The sequence below is a fragment of the Rhinatrema bivittatum genome, chromosome 8, assembly GCF_901001135.1.
Source record: "Rhinatrema bivittatum chromosome 8, aRhiBiv1.1, whole genome shotgun sequence".
Taxonomy (NCBI): domain Eukaryota; kingdom Metazoa; phylum Chordata; class Amphibia; order Gymnophiona; family Rhinatrematidae; genus Rhinatrema; species Rhinatrema bivittatum.
Window position 1 is genome coordinate 100,032,464 of NC_042622.1, and position 20,236 is coordinate 100,052,699.

General features: G+C 45.9%; 1 protein-coding gene across 2 annotated transcripts in view; it reads left to right on the top strand.

Annotated features, from left to right (window-relative positions):
* The window catches only part of GSN (gelsolin), a 93,546-nt gene that overhangs the window by 38,662 nt on the left and 34,648 nt on the right, over positions 1 to 20,236 (top strand). For both annotated transcript variants that reach the window (XM_029611119.1, XM_029611118.1), the window contains 2 exons: positions 3,694 to 3,855; positions 6,059 to 6,208. In XM_029611119.1, the coding sequence (XP_029466979.1) occupies positions 3,694 to 3,855; positions 6,059 to 6,208 (312 nt within the window). The remainder of the gene's footprint in view (positions 1 to 3,693; positions 3,856 to 6,058; positions 6,209 to 20,236) is intronic.

The following is a 20,236-nucleotide window of genomic DNA, read 5'->3' on the forward strand; positions in this document are numbered from 1 at the left end:
AAGGAATTGGACCAAGGAAGAGCGCTCGATGTCATATACTTGGATTTCAGCAAAGCTTTTGATACGGTTCCGCACAGGAGACTGGTGAATAAAACAAGAAGCTTGGGAGTGAGTGACAAGGTGGTGACCTGGATTGCAAATTGGTTGACAGACAGAAGACAATGTGTGATGGTAAACAGAACCTTCTCTGAAGAGAGAGCGGTTTTAAGTGGTGTACCGCAAGGATCGGTGTTGGGACCGGTCCTGTTCAATATCTTTGTGAGCGACATTGCGGACGGGATAGAAGGTAAGGTTTGTCTTTTTGCGGATGACACTAAGATCTGCAACAGAGTGGACACGCCGGAAGGAGTGGAGAGAATGAGACGGGATCTAAGGAAACTGGAAGAGTGGTCGAAGATATGGCAGCTGAGATTCAATGCCAAGAAGTGCAAAGTCATGCATATGGGGAGCGGAAATCCGAATGAACTGTATTCGATGGGGGGGGAAAGGCTGATGTGCACGGAGCAGGAGAGGGACCTTGGGGTGATAGTGTCTAATGATATGAAGTCTGCGAAACAATGCGACAAGGCGATAGCAAAAGCCAGAAGAATGCTGGGCTGCATAGAGAGAGGAATATCGAGTAAGAAAAGGGAAGTGATTATTCCCTTGTACAGGTCCTTGGTGAGGCCTCACCTGGAGTACTGTGTTCAGTTCTGGAGACCGTATCTACAAAAAGACAAAGACAAGATGGAAGCAGTACAGAGAAGGGCGACCAGGAAGGTGGAGGATCTTCATCGCATGACGTACGAGGAGAGATTGAAGAATCTAAATATGTACACCCTGGAGGAAAGGAGGAGCAGAGGTGATATGATACAGACTTTCAGATACTTGAAAGGTTTTAATGATCCAAAGGCAACGACAAACCTTTACCATAAGAAAAAAATCAGCAGAACCAGGGGTCACGATTTGAAACTCCAGGGAGGAAGATTCAGAACCAATGTCAGGAAGTATTTCTTCACGGAGAGGGTGGTGGATGCCTGGAATGCCCTTCCGGAGGAAGTGGTGAAGACCAGAACTGTGAAGGACTTCAAAGGGGCGTGGGATAAACACTGTGGATCCATAAAGTCAAGAGGCCGCCAATGAAGAGTGGGTGACTCGCCAGAATGATGGCTACTGCCTGGAGACAATACCCTTAGTCAATAAACATACACATGGTTACTGTGACTCCAACATCACTCTAAGATTCAACAGCAAGAGGAAATGTGGAAAAAAGGATTTGCACTCACAAAGACGGGAGTAGCTGGCTTGTTACGGCGGTTACTACCCCAAACCAAATATCCAAATTACTACCTCCACCTTCCTCTATTCCTGATGCCTTTCAACTAGCTTGATCACTCCATTCTTATACTTCACTTTCAATGCATATCCAGCATAGTTCTCTGCTTCAACAGCAGGGGAAAAGAAAAACTGTTACTTCACACATCCAGCAGAGCTCTCTGCTTAAACGGCAGGGGAGAAGAAAAAAGGGTTCGCACTCACAAAGTGGGGAGTAGCTGGCTTGTTACGGCGGTTACTACCCCAAACCAAATGTACCTGATACTTCACTCTCGACGCATATCCAGCATGGCTCTCTACTTCAACGGCATGGGAGAAAGACTGATACATCACGAATTTCCAGCATAGCTCTCTGCTTCAACGGCAGGGGAAAAGAAAAACTGATACTTCACGCATATCCAGCATAACTTCAACGGCAGGGGAGAAGAAAAAAGGATTCACACTCACAAAGCGGGGAGTAGCTAGCTTGTCACAGCGGTTACTACCCCAAACCAAATGTGCCTGATACTTCACTTTTGATGCATATCCAGCATAGCTCTCTGCTTCAACGGCAGGGGAGAAGAAAAAAACTGATACCTCACGCATATCCAGCATAGCTCCCTGCTTCAACGGCAGGGGAGAAGATAAACAACCAATAAGGGCTGTATAACATAATCTGGGTAAAAACAAATAAGCATGGGTGTAGCTTGCTTATTGCGGCGGTTACTACTCCTACTACCTCTAACTAATCAAGCTAGATATTTCACTTGGATGCAGCTCCTCCACCGCTCTCTACATTAATGGCGGGGGTGGAAGGGAATTAGAACCAAGAGCTAAGAGAAACAGATAAGTATGGGAGAAGAAAAGAGGGAAGCTTGCTGGGCAGACTGGATGGGCCATTTGGTCTTCTTCTGCCGTCATTTCTATGTTTCTATGTTTCTATGTAAACTCACTCAGGTAATTTTCCTGCTTGCCAAATTACTCACTATTGACCTCATAGAATATTATGGCAGATAAGGAACATAAGGCCCATCTAGTCTGCTCAACTTCATTCCTACTGGAGGGCCATTGACACCGGCTGGTCTCTGGCTTTCTCCTCTCTTCTTCACAACTAGAGATCCTCTGCACTTTCCATGATGTATCACATGATGACTAGTACCTTACTTCATATGTCTGAAAGCAATATAAGGGTGTTCTGTAAAATAAGAACATAAGAAATTGCCATGCTGGGGCAGATCAAGGGTCCATCAAGCCCAGCATCCTGTTTCCAACAGAGGCCAGACCAGGCCACAAGAACCTGGCAATTACCCAAACACTAAGAAGATCCCATGCTACTGAGGTAATTAATAGCAGTGGCTATTCCCTAAGTAAATTTGATTAATGGACTTGTCTGTGCATTTCTTCCTCTCCCTCCCCCACATCTATCGGAAGGGCAGTGCCACAGACAATCACCTCCTATACCTATACAATCCAAATCGCACAGAAAAGACTACAGGGTTTCCCCACAGAATCAGACTTTTATTTATCAGACTTTTCAGGTTTAGCCTCTAATGTCCTTAACACAGCACAGGTTTATACTGAGTAAAGCTCGTTATCATTAGTAAACATAAACATATCAGAGACTTCAGCTTGCGTTGGGTATATAAATGAATATAATTAGCTAACTATCCCCATAACCTTAGGAGATTACCTTCCGTTTCACGCTGGAGCAATCTCTGGCTGGATGTCTTGGAGACAGTCTTTGCAGAAGAGAGCTTGGTTCTTGGTCCCTGTCACTTGCTGAGCTAAGGAGGCTTGAAGTGCAGCCAGGTAACAGGCAGGACTCTCTTATTGCAGACTTCTAGGACAGAGGAGCTCTTCTGCCTCGCTGCAAGGAGGAGCAGGGGTGATGCCTCAGGCATCGTCTTCGGCTGGTGTGTATGGCATTCTTCTGCCAGTCACCCCCCCCCCCCCCCCAAGCCCTCTCTCCCCTGCTGTCTTTTTGGGTCTCCCGGCAGACTTATTTTTATTTTATTTATTTATTTTAAAACATTTTATATACCGGCATTAGTTTTGAACATCATGTCGGTTTACAGTAAACAGCTTAAGATTGGAAAGTTACATTTTAACAGGGAGATCAGAACTGGGCGAGGGGTTAACGTTGTTTTTACCTGAGTTTTCCTTCCCTGGGCAGGTCTTAGCTCATTATTGCAGAGAAAAGCTATAGCCCTTATGTTAAGAAGCAGATTAGATAACCTGGGCAGGTATTGTTATCCTGCACAAAAGTTCCTCATCTTGTTTTTCTGTGCTGTCTCTGTATTCCTTTGCTGGAACACCGGTCAGTGTCCATGGAAGTTAGAATTCATTTTTTTGTTGCATACAGTAGTGAAAACATCTGGTATCTCCTACATGTCTTTATAGGCTGGGGGTGTGGTATCTGGCTTCACTCATGTTGTTCCTAATGAGGTGACTGTCCGAAGATTGCTCCAGGTCAAAGGTCGTAGGCTAGCCCGAGCCATTGAAGTCCCTGTGACCTGGGAGAGCTTCAACAAAGGAGACTGTTTTATTCTGGATCTGGGTGATGTAAGTTGTTTGAACCACAGAGAGCCTTGTAGCTATTGTACTTATTATGTTGCAAACACGTTATCATTATCATTAAGAAACATTTTGATTAGCTGAATATTAACTGCTAATGTTAGGCCAGTTACAAACCAAGTTAAACAGGAACAAATAATTAATCCCACCAATGGGATATGTTGTACAGAAAAGTCAATATGGCTTTTAATACCAATTTTGGTGCTTCATCTTCAAGTCACCTACTCAGGTAAAAAGCAAAGAAGGATCTTAGTCTGTTTAGAACAGCAAAATTGGGTGAGGCACAGTGAGATAAAGGGGACTGCCTAGGGTCACAGAAAAGCAGTTCAATTTCAATTTATAACTTGATTAATCGCATTTCTTAAAATTAAATCAAACCGATGTACATAATAGTAAAAAAAGTTGTACTCAATAAAATATGTAAATATTATGAAAAAAATCTTAAAAACTGTTAAAACAAAGTGAAATTGATAAAATGAAGGAACCCCCCCTCCCCACGACCATAAGAGGCAAATTCAAGTACAATAAAAACAGGAATAAACAGGCCAAAATGAAAACAATATACAACAATAGTAAACAACTACATTATGTGAATGACCAAACCTACTAAAACAGGCTTAAAAAGAAGAACTGGACACCATGGCCATTCGAAATGATTGTAGTTAAATAATATCAGAAAAAGCCCTAGAAAAAAGAAAAGCTTTTCAAGCCTTCCTAAATTTTAAGTAGTTTTTTTCACAACGTAACTGTAATTGTAGAGTATCCCAGAAACTAGGTGCCAGCCAAGAAAAGCAGATCTTGTGTGTATTTTCTAGTCTGTTTTGTATAAGCACAGACTTAGAAATTCTTTTAACCCTGATTTTCATGCTCCTCTTCTAACCATCAGTTCTCACTTGGGAATTTGGTTATAACTTAAAGGGAGACCTCATCCTTCAGTTCCAATGCAGGTCTGACCTGGAGTTCTTTTATTCATCTGTACATGAACAGACGTAAGTTCAGTAGTTTCACACTTGTGCTTTCTGAAGGTTTAGTTAATGTTAATCATATGTAGGCTAGCTCAGCAGATTTTGCTGGTAATACTCTACAGAAAACCATTCCTTTAATGATTCTGAATAACTTGCAATACGCCTTTGCTATGACATTTATTCAGTGGGACTGCCTAGCAATTAGCAGTTAGAAATACTGGTGACTTCAGAAGAACATTTAGTTTTCCTTCATTAAAGATGAGCCGCTCTGGAATTTGTAATAGGGATGTGCATTGTTTTTTTGACAGATAAAAATATCGTATGATATTTTCTAATCCGTCATGTTTCGGGGGTCCCCGAAAATGATAGGAAAACTCCATGAAATGTTCGTGTGGTTTTCTTATTGTTTGGGGGGGGGGGGGGAAGAAAGGGCACACACAAAAAAACCCCCAAATCCACCCCGACCCTTTAGATCTAATTATTTACAATCCCCCACCCTCCTGACCCCCAAAAAACTTGCCTAAAGTCCCTGGTAGTCCAGCGGGGGTCCCGGGAGTGATCTCCCGCTCTCGGGCCCGTCGGCTGCCAGTAAACAAAATGATGCCAATGGCCCTTTGCCCTTACCATGTGACAGGGGCTATCAGAGCCATTGGCCGGCACCTGTCACATGGTAGGAGCAATGAATGGCCCACGCCATTCATTGGCCCCTGTCAAATGGTAGGAGCAATGAATGGCCCACGCCATTCATTGGCCCCTGTCACATGGTAGGAACAATGAATGGCCCACGCCATTCATTGGCCCACGCCATTCATTGCCCGGACATTGCTCCCGGGACCCCCGCTGGACTACCAGGGACATAAGGCAAGTTTTGGGGGGGGGGGGTCGGGAGGGTAGGGTATTGTAAATAATTAGCTCTAAAGGGTCAGGGCGGGTTGTTTTTTTTTCGGCTTGGGACAGCCGAAAAAAAAAAAATGTCCAGACCATGGGAAACGAAATTTCCTGCAGGTGCACGATACCGAAACCGGAAGTGATTCCGGCACCCGATTCAGATGTAACCAAGTTTTGTTGGTAGTGCAGCATATCTGCCAGGGAAAACCCTGGAGCATTTTCACTGATAAACTTGTAGCCAAATTACGCTGCATCTGCCTCTTTGGGTTTTCCCAGTTGTCATTTTTGTGTCTCTTCCACTGAAGGCCTACCGTCCATTTTGTTGTCTTGTGTTGTAGGAAATTTACCAGTGGTGTGGCTCCAAATCCAATCGATTTGAAAAACTGAAAGCCACGAACATTTCCAAGGGCATTCGGGACAATGAGAGGAGTGGGCGAGCCAAGGTCTATGTGATGGAGGAAGGAATGGAGCGGGAGAAGATGCTGGAGGTTCTACATTTAATTTCCTATAGATTTTTTTTTTCCCATTTAAGACAGCAGTAGTAAACATTTTTCTCCTTTAAATAATTCTGTTGGCAGCTCTAAATAAGTTGTTTCTAACTTTTAACTTTTGTTTCAATCCTGAGGAAGTATTGGTGTTTGGATGCTCCTTCTGCTTGGACACAGGCTCCAGGGTAAACTGGGATATTGGTGCGCTGACCTACAGTAGAGTCATCTACGGGCATCACATTTTCTCATGAATGCAGGGAGCATTGTCAAGTGCACTATAGGAAGGAGGTTATTTTTTAAATGATAGGTGGAGGTGGCTATAAATTATACTAAGACAAAAAAAGAAAGAAAGAAAGGAGATGTTGGGAAGATCTAAGAGGGAAGCATTTGAGCCACCTAAAGAGCAAACTGCTGTTTGAAAGATTTCTAGCTAGAACTGTTGCTTTGATGTCAAATCATTTACTGCCCAACTGCATCTGGTGAGGATGGTCCTGTGGCACTGCCCTGCAGCTGAAAGGCTGTACTCGGTTTGCTTCTTACCTTGGAAAAAAATACTTTGTCAGAACCTGCTGCCACAGATTTTCCACATCCTGTGGCATTTCTTTTCATTTATTTCATTTACTATACCACTCGTTGTCCGCTGCAACCAAGCAATTAACAAAACTAAAGAACATAAGCAGAAACAGACATAAATTACAATACAAAGAGAACTGGATTCAGATTATCCAGAGTTGTGCAGCTGTGGGTGTATCTCACGCTGCTTTTAATGCGTTTTTATATGGAAGAGACAGCAACTCAGGCCTAGATTCACTAAGCCGCAATATTTTATCACGAGAGGGGCCCAGTATCGTAGAGGGGAAGCAGAGGGCAGTTCCACGATATTTTGCCTCTTTCCGACAAACTGTCGCGGTAGTATCACTACCTTCTTTTGTCTCTCGTAAAAAGTTCTCGAGACAAAAGAACATGGTAGGGGCCTTGAAAACGTGTGATGGTGGCTCCCAACGCATGGGGCCATCATTACTATAAAGGGCCATGCAGCTCAACACAACCCCCACTGCCAAAGTTGAAATAAAGCCACAAGGGTCTTATCAGACCACTCGGCCACCCAGGGGCCACCATTTGAGGCAGCCCCACAAAAAGAAGTATAAAAATAGAGTAAATCTGATTCATGACAATGCTCTATCCCCCAGACCAAACCCCTTCCCATTCACTCCAACTCCTGGTCCAAAATGCTACTGACTGCCCCACCATGTGACAGAGGAAAATGCTTGTTGATGCCATTTTGGAAAATGGTGCTGATCAGGCTTAGAGCTAGGGGGCATCCCAGGCCCTCCACTGAGCGCCAATGATTTTTTGGAAGGTAAGGGAGGGCCAGGAGGGTTGGAAGGGTCTGGGGTGGGGAGCACTAGCCAACCAGTGTAGATTTAATGGAAAAGGGTGGGCATGAGGGTGAAGCGATTGCATTAAGGAGGAGGGTAATTTTTGCACCCGGGGTAGGATTTAATGGGGAAAGCTTTGGCCTGGGAGGGAGGGCATCGTGTGCCAGATTTACTATATTTTTTTACTTCTTTTTCTAGGGCTGCCTTCAATGGCGGCCCCAGGGTGGGTGGGAGGGTCTGGTATAGCCCCCGAGTGGCTTAGGGTCCTGATGCTCCTGCACTAGAATAACTATCTCCCAAAAAATGTAGATAAAATAATGTGACTGAAAAATTTCTAAGTCAGCTGTGTTATTTTATGCATAGGATTTACTATGCATTAGCTACTTTCCATATATTATGTGATTTTTGTGCATGCAAATGTATTCAAAGCAGCTAATTTACATAGGGATGGATTTTATGCAAAAACAACTCGCGAGATTGTGTTTATCGCACGATACATGCTGTTTAATGTATGTTATAGCCCTATCGCGGCTTGATAAAGCTCCTTATTAATTGAGACTTCTCTAAACTAGAGTTCATTGGAAACTGGTTACGAGGGTGGGCAATCATGTTTCTGTTATTTGCATATCTTTTCTGTTGCACCTCAAAGAGAAATGGAGCAAAGCATACAGTAGTGTGTTCCTTTTCTGAAAATGTTCTCAGAAATTAGACTAATTTAATTTGTCATGAGAATATAATTAGGTTATGGGATTGATTTTCAAAAGGATTTCCATGCATAAAACTTGGCTTTATGCATGTAAATGGTCTTTTGAAAATCATCTGGGGATTGTGCATGTAAAACTAGGTACAGAAGTAGTTTTCACGCATACTTTTATGTACATCAGAAAGAGGCATTCTGGGAGTGTGGAGATGGGAGGAAGTTGGGATGGGGAAATCATGTACGCTCATGCTTTCAATTTTCAAAAGTATGCGCCTAAGTCTACACATAAACATTTACACCTATTATCAAGCAGTGTTGTGAGCGCAGCCTATGGCTGATGTTGAGAGCATGGAGGTGCGGTCGCTAGCTCATAGGAGAGTGTGAGCCCCTGAACCACGGCATGACTCGGGGAGGAGCCCAAAGGAACACAGTGGGAGGTGAGGGCATGCAAGCACGGGCGAAACAGGAACAAGGCAGGACTGGAACTAAGGCAAGGAACTTCAAAACAGGAACAAGGCAGGGTCAGCCCTCCGCTGGACCTACACACACCAATGAGACCCAGCAATGCAATGCTGGTCTTAGGAGTAGCCCTCTGGCCACTCGGTAGCCCTTCCGGACCCACCGCTTGGGAAGGACGAGTGCGTGAGGCCAGACGAAGGCTGAGGGCAGGAACAAGCCAAGACAGGAACTTGGAAGACTCGGACGAAGACTCATGGAACTTGACAGACTCAGATGAGGTCTTGGAACTTGGAAAACTCAGATTAGGACTTGGAACTTGGAAGACTCAGATGAAGACTCAGGAGCTTGGAAGACTCAGATGAGGACTCAAGATGCTTAGAAGATACAGGCAGGCACTGTCCCTCAGGGCACCCTACACAGCCCCCCATGGGCTAGTCATGGACCACCCTGTCCCACTGCGTACCCTACACAACCTGAGAAGGCTGGGAGCGGACAATGCGGGAGCGGAACAAGCGCCGGAAGGGGATCCAACCAAAATGAGGCTCCAATGGCCAGAGACAGGAACCGGATCAATACAGATTTACCCTCAGTGGTCATCTGGAGGACTTGAGATGGGAAGACTCAGAACTTGGAAGACATCAGGAACATCAGGACTTGAAGAACATCGGGACTTCAGGAAGCGGAACAATGGAACCTCTGGACATGGAACAATGGGAGCTCTGGAACATGAGGACTCCTGAACATCATGTCCAAGGAACTGGAACATCAGGACATCTGGAACAAGGAAAAGGCAAAGAAGGGCTCCGATGAGGAATGCGACCAGGAACATCAAAGACATGGAACAAAGAGCCATCAAGACACTAGAAGACCACAGAGGACCTTGACCGGCGAAGAAGAACATGGATGACCATGGGATCCGATACGAAGGCCCCGAGGAACAGTAACTGAGCCCTTATATAGGGCTGAAGCAGGAAACAGGATGCTGACGGCTTCCGGTGGGGCCGCGGGCTTTTCCCGCCTCTGGCCCTTTAAATTAGTTGAAGAGGTGCAGCTGCGTGCCTAAAGAAGGACCCTGGGAGTGAGGCAGCACCGAGGACAGCAGCATCCCTGCTGCGAGGATGAAGGAGCAGGCAGAGGCTCAGGGGCAGCCTCTAGGCTGCAGAATGGCGTCAGCAGCGGTGGCTCCCTGCCGCTGGAGCAGCAGCAAGAGCAGAGAGGCGTCCTGATGGCAGCACAGGCCGCGAATAGGATCCCTGGCAGCGGCTTCTGGGCCACAGAAGAGGATGTCCTGATAGCGGCACTAGGCTGTGACGAGCAAGACAACGGCGGCTCCTCCCATCCGAGAAGGCAGCAGCGGCAGCAAGGCCTCAAAGGTGGGCTACGTCGGCGGCCTCCCGGCCGTGGTGATGAAGTGTCCCAGGGTGGCACTACGGCCACGAAAATCAAGGCAGGGGCATCAGCAGCTCCTTTGCTGTGGAGGGCAGCGTTGCAGCGAGGTAAGGTGGAGGGCCTGCTCACGGGATGGGGTCTGCGAGCAGGGAAGCAACAAGCAGGTGTAAATGTGTGCGCATATACCACTTTGACTTCCGTGCACACCTGCTAATTTTCAAAATGTATGTAGATGCATTGTTACATTCCCAGGCTGCCACACTCACCCCCGATGCCGCAAACAGTAGGGCCTCCCGTCCACAACAAGACCCTGCCAGAGCTCATGCATGTGGTGGAACACTGCCGGGACCGCTGCCTCTGCTGCTGCTCCTTAGGTTCGCGTGCACCTGACATCAACTTATTTAAAGGGCTGTGGCACCCCTTGATAACCTCACCAATGTTTTCCCTTATAAGGGCCCTCCAGACTCCCTTACCTCATCACAGCAACGAGTCTCCTACATCATTTTGTAGTGTGTGTTGCTGCTTTTTGGTTCCTTGCCCCAGCCCCAGCCCTTTGGGCACTACAGTGCTTTCTAGGATTCGCTAACTACTACCTCCAATTTATTCTGGGATATTCAACCTTCACAGTGCCTCTCATTGCGTTAACCAGAAAGGGAGCAGATACCTAGTGTTGGTCCACTGAAGCTATTGACACTTTCTAGGTTCTCAAGCAAGCCTTCTCCAGGGACCTTGCCTACGACACCCAAATCCTAATCGTCCCTTTGTCCTGGAGATAGATGCCTCTACCCTAGAGGTAGGGGCTGTCCTCAGTCAACACAGTGACAAACGGAGCCTCCTGTCATATTCCTTTTTCTTCAGAAAGTTCTCTCTGGCAGAGAGGAATTACATGATTGGGGATTGCGAGCTCCACATAGTAAAACTGGCACTGGAAGAATCGTGGCATCTTCTAGAGAGGGCCAAACACCAGATCATGATCTACAGCCATTACCAGCCCACAAAAAACCTTGGACATACTTGTTCACTGATTTTATCACTGATCTTTCTCTCTCTCATGGTTACACCACGATATCGGTCATGGTGGACAGATTCTCCATGGTGGCACATTTCATTCTTCTCCCAGGTTTGCCTTCTGCCCCTGAGTTAGCTTGTCTCTTTGTTCAACATGTCTTTCGATTGCATGGACTGCACTCTCACATCCTTTCTGACAGAGGTGTTCAGTTCATGGCCCAAATCTAGAAAGGTCTTTGTAAAAAATTTGGCATTACCTTGGATCTCACCACAGCCTACCATCCACAAGGAAATGGCCAAACAGAAAAATTAACCAGGTTCTCAAGACCTTCCTTCGTCTGTACTGTATATCAATGAAAGACAAGATGACCATTTTCCTACCTTGGGTTGAGTTTTCAAACAACATTCATATCAGTAGTGCCACTGACTTTTCCCCATTCCATGTTGTGTACGGCAAGCATCCGGGGGTTCCTTTGCCGCTTCCTCTCTCAGTGACTTTTCTTGCAGCCCATCTCACAACCCAAGAGCCCCAGGACCTTTGACTTTAAGCCAACTGGTTGACTTCCAAGACAGCGACTCAGGTGAAAAAACATGCTGATAAGAAACATAGACCAGCTCCTTAATACCAGGCTAGAGACTTAGTGTGGTGATCACGCAGAATCTGTGCCTCCAAGTTCCTTCCCTTCGTTTGGCACCCAGATTTATAGGTCCATTTCTGGTCTTGCAACAATGGGATCTGTTGGTTATCAGCCCAAGCTACCAACCAATACACAATGTATTCCATGTTTCCTTGCTGAAACCCCTGGTCCTCTCCTGGCCCTCTCAAAAGTCCCCCAAACCTGCAGAGATAACTTCAGAAGAAGCCACCTGTTATGAAGTACAGGAAATCTTGGACTCCCACAGATGACACAATAAACTGGAATATATCATTGCATGTACAGATTATGGTGCAGAAGAAAACTCCTGGGAACCAGCAGTCAATCTTCACACACCTTTGTTACTAAAAGTTTTCCACTGTTGCTTCCCCAGAAGCCAAAGCAGAATGTCCCTGCAAGCTGCCGCACTTACCGCTGATGCTGCAAACAGCTGGGCCTCCCCTCCATGGCGAAACCTTGCTGGAGCTTGCGCGCATCTCAGAATGCTGCTGAGACTGCTACTTCTGCTGCTCCTCCTTAGGCACACCTGACATCAGCTTATTTAAAGGGCCGCGGCACCCCTTGATAACCTCACTAATATTTGCCCTTATAAGGGCCCCCAGATGCCCTTATCTTGCTTCAGCAATGGGTCTCCTACATCATTGTGTAGTGTGTCTCGCTGCTTTCTGGTTCCTGTTCCTTGCCTTGTCTCTCTACCCTGTCTTGCTTTATCTTATCCAGTTCCTCTTGCTTTCCTGCCTATCCTACTGTGCCAGTCCGGATTCTTGTCTCCCAGCCTTTCAGTCAGATTGACTTCTGCCTCTGACCCATGCCTGGACATTGACTATTCTTACTTGCCACCTGCCTCTCACCCTTGCCTGGACATTGTCCAGTATTGCTTGCTGCCTGCCTTTGACCCTAGCCTGGCCCTGTATCATCGCTTAAGCCACTCTCTCAGAGACTCTCACCTATGACCTGCCTGTCCCTGGGGAAAGGAGTTGGAACTAGGGCTTTACCTATACCATCTCTGACCTGCATAGACTGAACCAACCTCACCACAGCAGCAAGGGTCCACACATCTTACATGTATAAGTCCGTATTGAAAATTCAAGCTAAAGCCTGCATGTTTTTTTTATACTTTGCAAACTTTAACTCTGTATGGACTATTGAAAATTAACCTCTTCATTTCTAATGAATAATCTTTTGCAGTTATTGGATTGCTTTCGAAATGTTTTATTTTTTTATTTTATTTTTAACTCTCATGGTCCTCCAGGGTGGGCAAGCAGGGTGATGCAAATAAAAGCAACAGGATTGGCCAATCCTTCTGTACTCCACCAACTCCATAAATGAAGGCCGGTCACTGCAGGGTGGCTCACTGAAGCGCCAACCTCTTCAGATGTATAACACAAATGTTTTTAAAAGAGGCAAAAAAAGCTGAACAACGGTTGCATGATTTCACTAAAGTTACGCCTGCCAAAGGAAACAAAGCATTTAGGATACCGAGGTTCTTCTTTTCAAAATTCCTCTTTTCCCGTTATATCAGCTTTGATGGTGCCCCTTTAAATGTCAAACAGCAGCACCAGAAAGAAAGCTGGTAATATTTAAAGGAAATGCCTAAACTGTAAGGAAAATTGGGGACTTTTCTCATTAGCACGGATAAACTCTCTTTGTTCTAATGGAAAGACTATTTTAAACATTCCACAGAGGGTCTGGGGACGAGGTGCTTGCATCAGGTTTTCATATGTATAATCTTAGGAGTGGTTTAATGGAGTGATGAGCGGAAAGCTCTGTTTATACTTTAAACCTCATCTTCTAACGGACCAAAACTATCTAAACTAGTACTAGAAACCAGTTCCAGTTTTTTTCCCACTACTTAGACAAATTTGAACTTATCTGGATATGTGGTGACATTTATCCAGTTAAATTCCAATTTATCTATCTAAGTAGCAGCAGGCACTGCTTAGATGGATAAGTTTGAAAAGTGCTACTTATTCTGGCTAACTGATTTAGCCGCATGTCCAGCGCTTTTTAGACTTATCCGACTGTCTAACTGGATAAATAGCGTTCTCTTTTGCCGCTTCTTAGCCGGATAAGACTGAACTTGTGTGACTCGCATTTTGCACATATATGTACTCATATTTTATAACCTGTACATATCTTTTGTGGGCAGGTGATAAAATACTATTGCAACTTGGGGCAGATTTTAAAAGCCCTACGCGCGTAAATCCAGGAGGATTTACGCACGTACGGGAGTTACGCGCGCTGGGCCTATTTTCAAAAGGCCCGGCGGCGCGCATAAAGCCCTGGAACACGTGTAAGTCCTGGGGCTTGAAAAAATGGGCGGGGCAGGGGCATGGCCATGGCCAGAGGCCTCTGCAAGTTACACCTGCCTTGCTGCACGCGCATGTTATAAAATCCGGCGTACCTTTTAAAATCTGCCCCTTGGCACGCACCCATATTCATGAGTATATGGGCACGAGTGAACAGTTTTTGAAAGTTATCCTCATATTGCATTTGCCTAACACGAGTATATGGAGTCTTCCTGCTATCTTTCCACCCTAAGAGACAGCTGTAAAAGAAATGACCATTGTAGAGATAATTGCGGGGGAGAGGGGGAAGAAGGATATCGCAATGCTCCACCATGAAAACTATTGACGCCATAAGTAGTGATCTGAATGTACCCATGGACTCAGGAGAGCCGAGGTTGCCCTTGATGCTCCTGTTTGAAAATTCTGCTACTGCCAGGCCGAAAAATAATTTCACAGCATGCTTCACAATCCTGTGGTTTCCAACATCTGGAATTCATCATTCTTCTAGGGCTGTTTGTTGCATTCTGTGTCTGCTCAGACCAGTCTGCAGCACAGTCTACAAAAAGAGAGGCCGATGCAGAAAGGTGTGTTCAGCCAAATGCACTGTTATACCTGCACTTGAAAGCACATTTTCTATGCGCAAGATTTACTGATGATACAATCAGGAGATTTGTGCATAGAAATTGTGTGTTCTAAATGGGAGTACTGCTGAGCGCCTTCCCATGGAATTCCATGCAAGTGAGGGCATTAAGTAGTACTCTTCAATGCAGAGATGTGCATTGGCCCAGCTTGGATTTCCTAGCTCTGGAAACTTAACGTCAGTTCAGAGATGGAGTTAAGTTTCCAGCGCTACTGAGCTGGCACTTAAAACCTGAGAAAAAAGATAAAAAAAGAAGTCAGGAACACTTAACCAGATAAGTACTGACTTATCCAACTATTTGGCTGTGGTTTTGCCGCTGCCACTTCACCAGATAAGTCAGTACTTAACCAGCTATCTGGCTGCAGTTCACTGTTACTTAGGTGGAGAAGTCAGTATTTATTAGAGATGAGCTTTGTTTTTCTGGCTTGGGTCGGGTTTCGGTTCGGTTGCTTTGTGGGAAAACTTGTTTTCCCATGGATCATTTTTTTGCCAAAAACGAAACTGGAACTCGAACCTGAAACCGGAAAAACGAATAAAAAAAACCAAACTACGAATCAGGAAAAAAACCGTGAATCAGGGGAAAAAAACCCCCAAACCTTAAATTTTACTTTCTTAAACCCCCCCCCCACCCCACCATCCCGATCCCTCCCCAAGACTTACTAAAAGTCCCTGGTAGTCCAGCGGGGTCCCGCGAGCGATCTCTCCCTCCATGCCGTCGGGCTGTCGGGCCTGCTATGACTCAATATGGCACCGATAGCCTTGCCCTTGCGATGTCACAGGGGCTACCAATGCCATTGGTCAGCCCCTGTCACACGGTAGGAGCATGTGACAAGGGCTAACCAATGGCACCGGTAGCCCCTGTGACATCGTAAGGGCAAGGCTATCGGCGCCATTTTGAATACTGGCAGCTGACGGCCCGCGTGCAGGAGATCGCTCTGGACCCCCCCTGGACCACCAGGGACTTTTGGAAAGTCTTGGGGAGGTCAGGAGCTCGGGGAAAATTCGTTTCTTGGTTCAGGTCCCCCCGAACCACAACGAATTAGGCAATTTCAACGAAATTTCAACGAAATTGCCTAATTCATAATAAACGAATGCACATCTCTAGTATTTATCTGGTTAAGCAGTGGCAAAACCGTGGCCAGATAGCCAGATAAGTCAGTATGTATGTGCATTGCAGGGGGCCATTAAGAACTCCTCAGTCTGATTTGGATTGCAAGGAGACAGCCATAACTATAGATTCTTGTGGCCAGTTAAGTAAAAAGTTAAAGTTAAAGTTAGCCTTATTTTAGCTTTCTTGGTGATATTCTTCTGCATTTCTGTAGTGCAAGCCCTGTAATCTCTCTGTTTTTCTAGGTAGTCAACTTATCTGGGGAAGGGGCTGTTCAAACTCAATAGCAGGTACAGAGTCTGGTGAACAGCCATGGGCAAGTGTTAACTGTTCAGATACATCAGAGAAAGGAGAAAGGTCTGAAGTAGTATAGTGAAATTGAAAGGTGAAAAGGATCAATGTGTGGAAAGAGACAAAGAAATGGCAGCAATATTAAACAAATTGTTCAGTTCGGTGTTCATTAAAGAAAATCCTGGAGAAGGACTGTTGCTAGTTAACAAGAAAAGAAAACGGAGGGAGGAGGAGTAGAAGAAACTTCATTTACAGAAGAGAATGTATGGGAAGAGCTAGGAAAACTGAAAGTGGACAAAGCCATAAGGCCAGATGAGATTCAGCAGAGGATACTGAGGGAGCTCAGAGATGTGCTGGCGGATCCACTGTGTGACCTGTTCAATAGATCCCTACAAATGGGAATGGTGCCAAGTGATTGGAAAAGAGCAGTGGTGGTCCTGCTTCACAAGAGTGGGAGCAGAGAGGAGGCTGGAAACTACAGGCCAGTTAGCCTCACATCAATGGTGGGAAAAGAAATGGAGATGCTGCTGAAGGAAATAATAGTGAACTATCTACAGTCAGAAGAATTGCTGGACCAAAGGCAGCATGGATTCACAAGAGGAAAGTCCTGTTAGACAAATCTGATTCACTTTTTTGATTGGCTAAATAAGGAATTGGATCGAGGAAGAATGATTGATGTCATCTTCTTGGATTTCAGCAAAGCTTTTGATATGGTCCTGCACAGAAGGCTTGTGAATAAAATGAGAAGCTTGGGAGTGAGCGCCAAGGTAGTGGCCTGGATTGCAACCTGGTTGACAGATAGAAGACAGTGTCTGATGGTAAATGGAACCTACTCTGAAGAGAGAGCAGTGTTAAGCAGAGTGCCGGTCCTGTTCAGTATCTTTGTGAGTGACATTGCGGAAGGGATAGAAGGTAAAGTTTGTCCTTTTGCGGATGATACTAAGATCTGCAACAGAGTGGACATGCCGGAAGAAGTAGAGAGAATGAGAAGTGTTTTAAGGAAGCTTGAACGGTGATCGAAGATATGACAGCCGGGATTCAGTGCCAAGAAGTGCAGGGTCATGCATCTGGGGTCCGGTAATCCAAAAGAGCTGTATGTCTTGGGGAGTGAAGGGCTGTTGTGCACAGAGCAAGAGAGGGACTTTGGGGTGATAGTGTCTAGGGATCTGAAGACGGTGAAGCAATTTGACAAGGTGATAGCTAAAGCTAGAAGAATGTTGGGCTGCATAAAGAGAGAAATAACCAGTAAGAAAAAGGAAGTGATAGTCCCCTTGTACAGGTCCTTGGTGAGGCCTCACCTGGAGTACTGTGTTCAGTTCTGGAGACTGTATCTCAAAAGGGACAGAGACAGGATGGAGGCGGTCCAGAGAAGGGTGACAAAAATGGTGGGGGTTTCATCAACTGACTTATGAAGAGAGGTTGAAGGAGCTAAATATGTATACCCTGGAGGAGAGGAGGTGCAGGGGAGATATGATACAGACCTTCAAATACCTGGAAGTTTTAATGATGCACAATCGACAAACCTTTTCCATTGGAAAGAAATCAGTAGAACTAGGGGTCACGTAATGAAACTCCAGGGAGGACGACTCAGAACCAACGTCAGGAAATATTTCATCACAGATGCCTGGAATGCCCTTCCAGAGGAGGTGGTGAAGACAAAAACGATGAAAGATTTCAAAGGGGCATGGGATAAACACTGAGGATCCCTAAAGGCCAGAGGATGGAAATGAGGAAAAGAGCGCATGGGGGTAACTTGCTGGTGTGGCAGTTACTACCATTCATACTGTTGATGCAACTCCATTATTGCTCTCTGCTTTAATTGCAGGGGGAAAGAGGAAAAGGGGAATTAGATTTAACTTGCTGATGCGGCTATTACTACCCTTAACCAATATGCCTGATAATTTGGATGCAACTCCAACACTACTCTCTGCTTCAACAGCAAGAGATAATAGGGAATTGAACTCAGCAACCAGCAAGGGCCCTGACAGTTTGGGTGTTGCGTCCGTCGGTCTCAGACGGCTTCGACCTTTGTGCCTCACCTTTCTCTCTGCTCTCCCCGCTAGCCTTGGGAAGATGGCTACCGCCACATCTGCATGCCGCTCTCTCCGTCGTCCCCGGAACGGCAATGGCAAAGCCTCACGCCATGTTTCTCCTGAAGGCCTCCTAGGGTGCACGCGTGCACGCCACCCACGTCTTTATCCATGTCATGGCAGGAATCTCGGGGGCGTCCCCCTCGAGTGACGTCACGCCATCTGGGTATTTAGCCTGCCCTTCGTTTGCTAGCTAATCGAGTTAGCAAGAATCGTGAATGGATGGAAAGCCTCCGGTCTGAGCTACTCTGCTGCTTCCTTGCTGCCGCTGGAAGCTCTCTCTATCCTTCGGGGTATTTCTCTAACTTGGGTACCCGCTCCTCGGGGGCCCTTTGCTTTCTTTCAGGTGCCTATCTGGGATCAGGTACTCGCTCCTCGAGGGTCTGCTGTCCCTGGCTTGGTGTCTGTATACCACTACTTCTGCCTGTTGGGATCTCCACCTATACATCTACCAACTTAGGGGCAGATTTTCAAACGCTACACGCGTAACATACGCACATACCCGAGAAAATCTGCCCCTGCGCGTGCCGAGCCTATTTTGCATAGGCTTGACGGCGCGCACAAGCCCTGGGATGCGCATATATCCCGGGGCTTTTGAAAATGAGTGGATCAGGGGTGGGGCCGGGGGCATGGTGCCAGCCCGGGGCATGGCCAGACATGGAGGCGGGACCGGGGCATGGAGGCAGGGCCGGGGGCGTACCCAAGTCCTCTGGCACAGCTGCAATGCCGGAGGTTCGCGCACCGGCAGTTGGCCGGCGCGCACAAGTTACGCCTACCAAAGGTTGGGCGAACAAATCTACGCCCATGTGCAGGTTTGAAGATCTGCCCTTAATAAGTAATCTAACATTGTCAGTCTGTCTCATCTACAGCTCTGCTGCACTGGGAACCTGCATCCAGATCTCCCTATACTATCTCTGTGAGATGGGTCTTCTCTGCCGAGGGCCCCTGGACTGCTACTTCTGGATCACCTCACTATTGCCACCTCTGGTGGTATATCTCAGCTGTATTTGTGTGTTTCTCTGTGTTTGTGTGTCTTGAGTCTAGCCTAGTACTGTGGTCCCTCACGGGGCTCCTCCTCGTGGGCGTGGTCATCTCCACAGTACCCAAGAATCCACTCAAACACCTCAAAACCATAACATTGGGAAACTAAGTATGGGGGTGCTATCATAAGCTTGCTGGGCAGACTGGATGGTCCTTTTCTGCCATCATTTTCTATGTTTCTATGTATCCAGCTAAATGGCAGTGGCTGCCACTTAACTGGATAAGTACTTTCTTCTGACAGCCATAGCGATTCCCCTACCTTCCTGAGTTAAAATAGGAGTTTGGCTTTTGCAGAATGCGCATTTTCCTTTCAACATGCTTTTTGTAATTCCTTATGCAATAGCACAGCATTAGCTTACTGCTTCAAGGAGTTAAAAAAAATTGTAACTTATGTGTTGAAATTGAAATCCAGCGCATAGGTTCTTAATGCACAGATTACTGCTTCGGCCTCTAAAAGCTTTTGTGTTTTGTGTTTACTTCATACATTAAGTGCATCATACCCAGGCAATTTGATTCAAAGCAGAAATATTCACAAAGGGTTTTTTTTTGGCAGACTGTAACATTGTTTCCCCGGTCACCAGCCATCCTCTGCAGATCCCTCTTGTGATCTCACTTCCTTGGGGAGGAAGTAATTTTGTGTCATGGCTGTTTTCCACGTTAAATTTTATAGGTCCCTTCATGTACTTTTCTTGGCATTTGTTTAGAACATAGAGGTCTAACTGTTTTCCCTTCTTCAAAACCTGCAGCAAAAAAAGACTTTGCTGACAAGACAGATGTCTTGTCAGTGATGACAATGCCTGAATGATGACAATGATGACAAAGATGACAATGCCTGAATGACATTTTTTTCCAGGATAGGCGTGACACTATTCGAAGAGCCACTTTGTTATGAAATGCAGTAGTGTTAGGCTGTGCATTTTATTACTTTTCAAATGTTGAATTATTTTTAAACAAAGAAAATATCATTTGAACTCTTGAT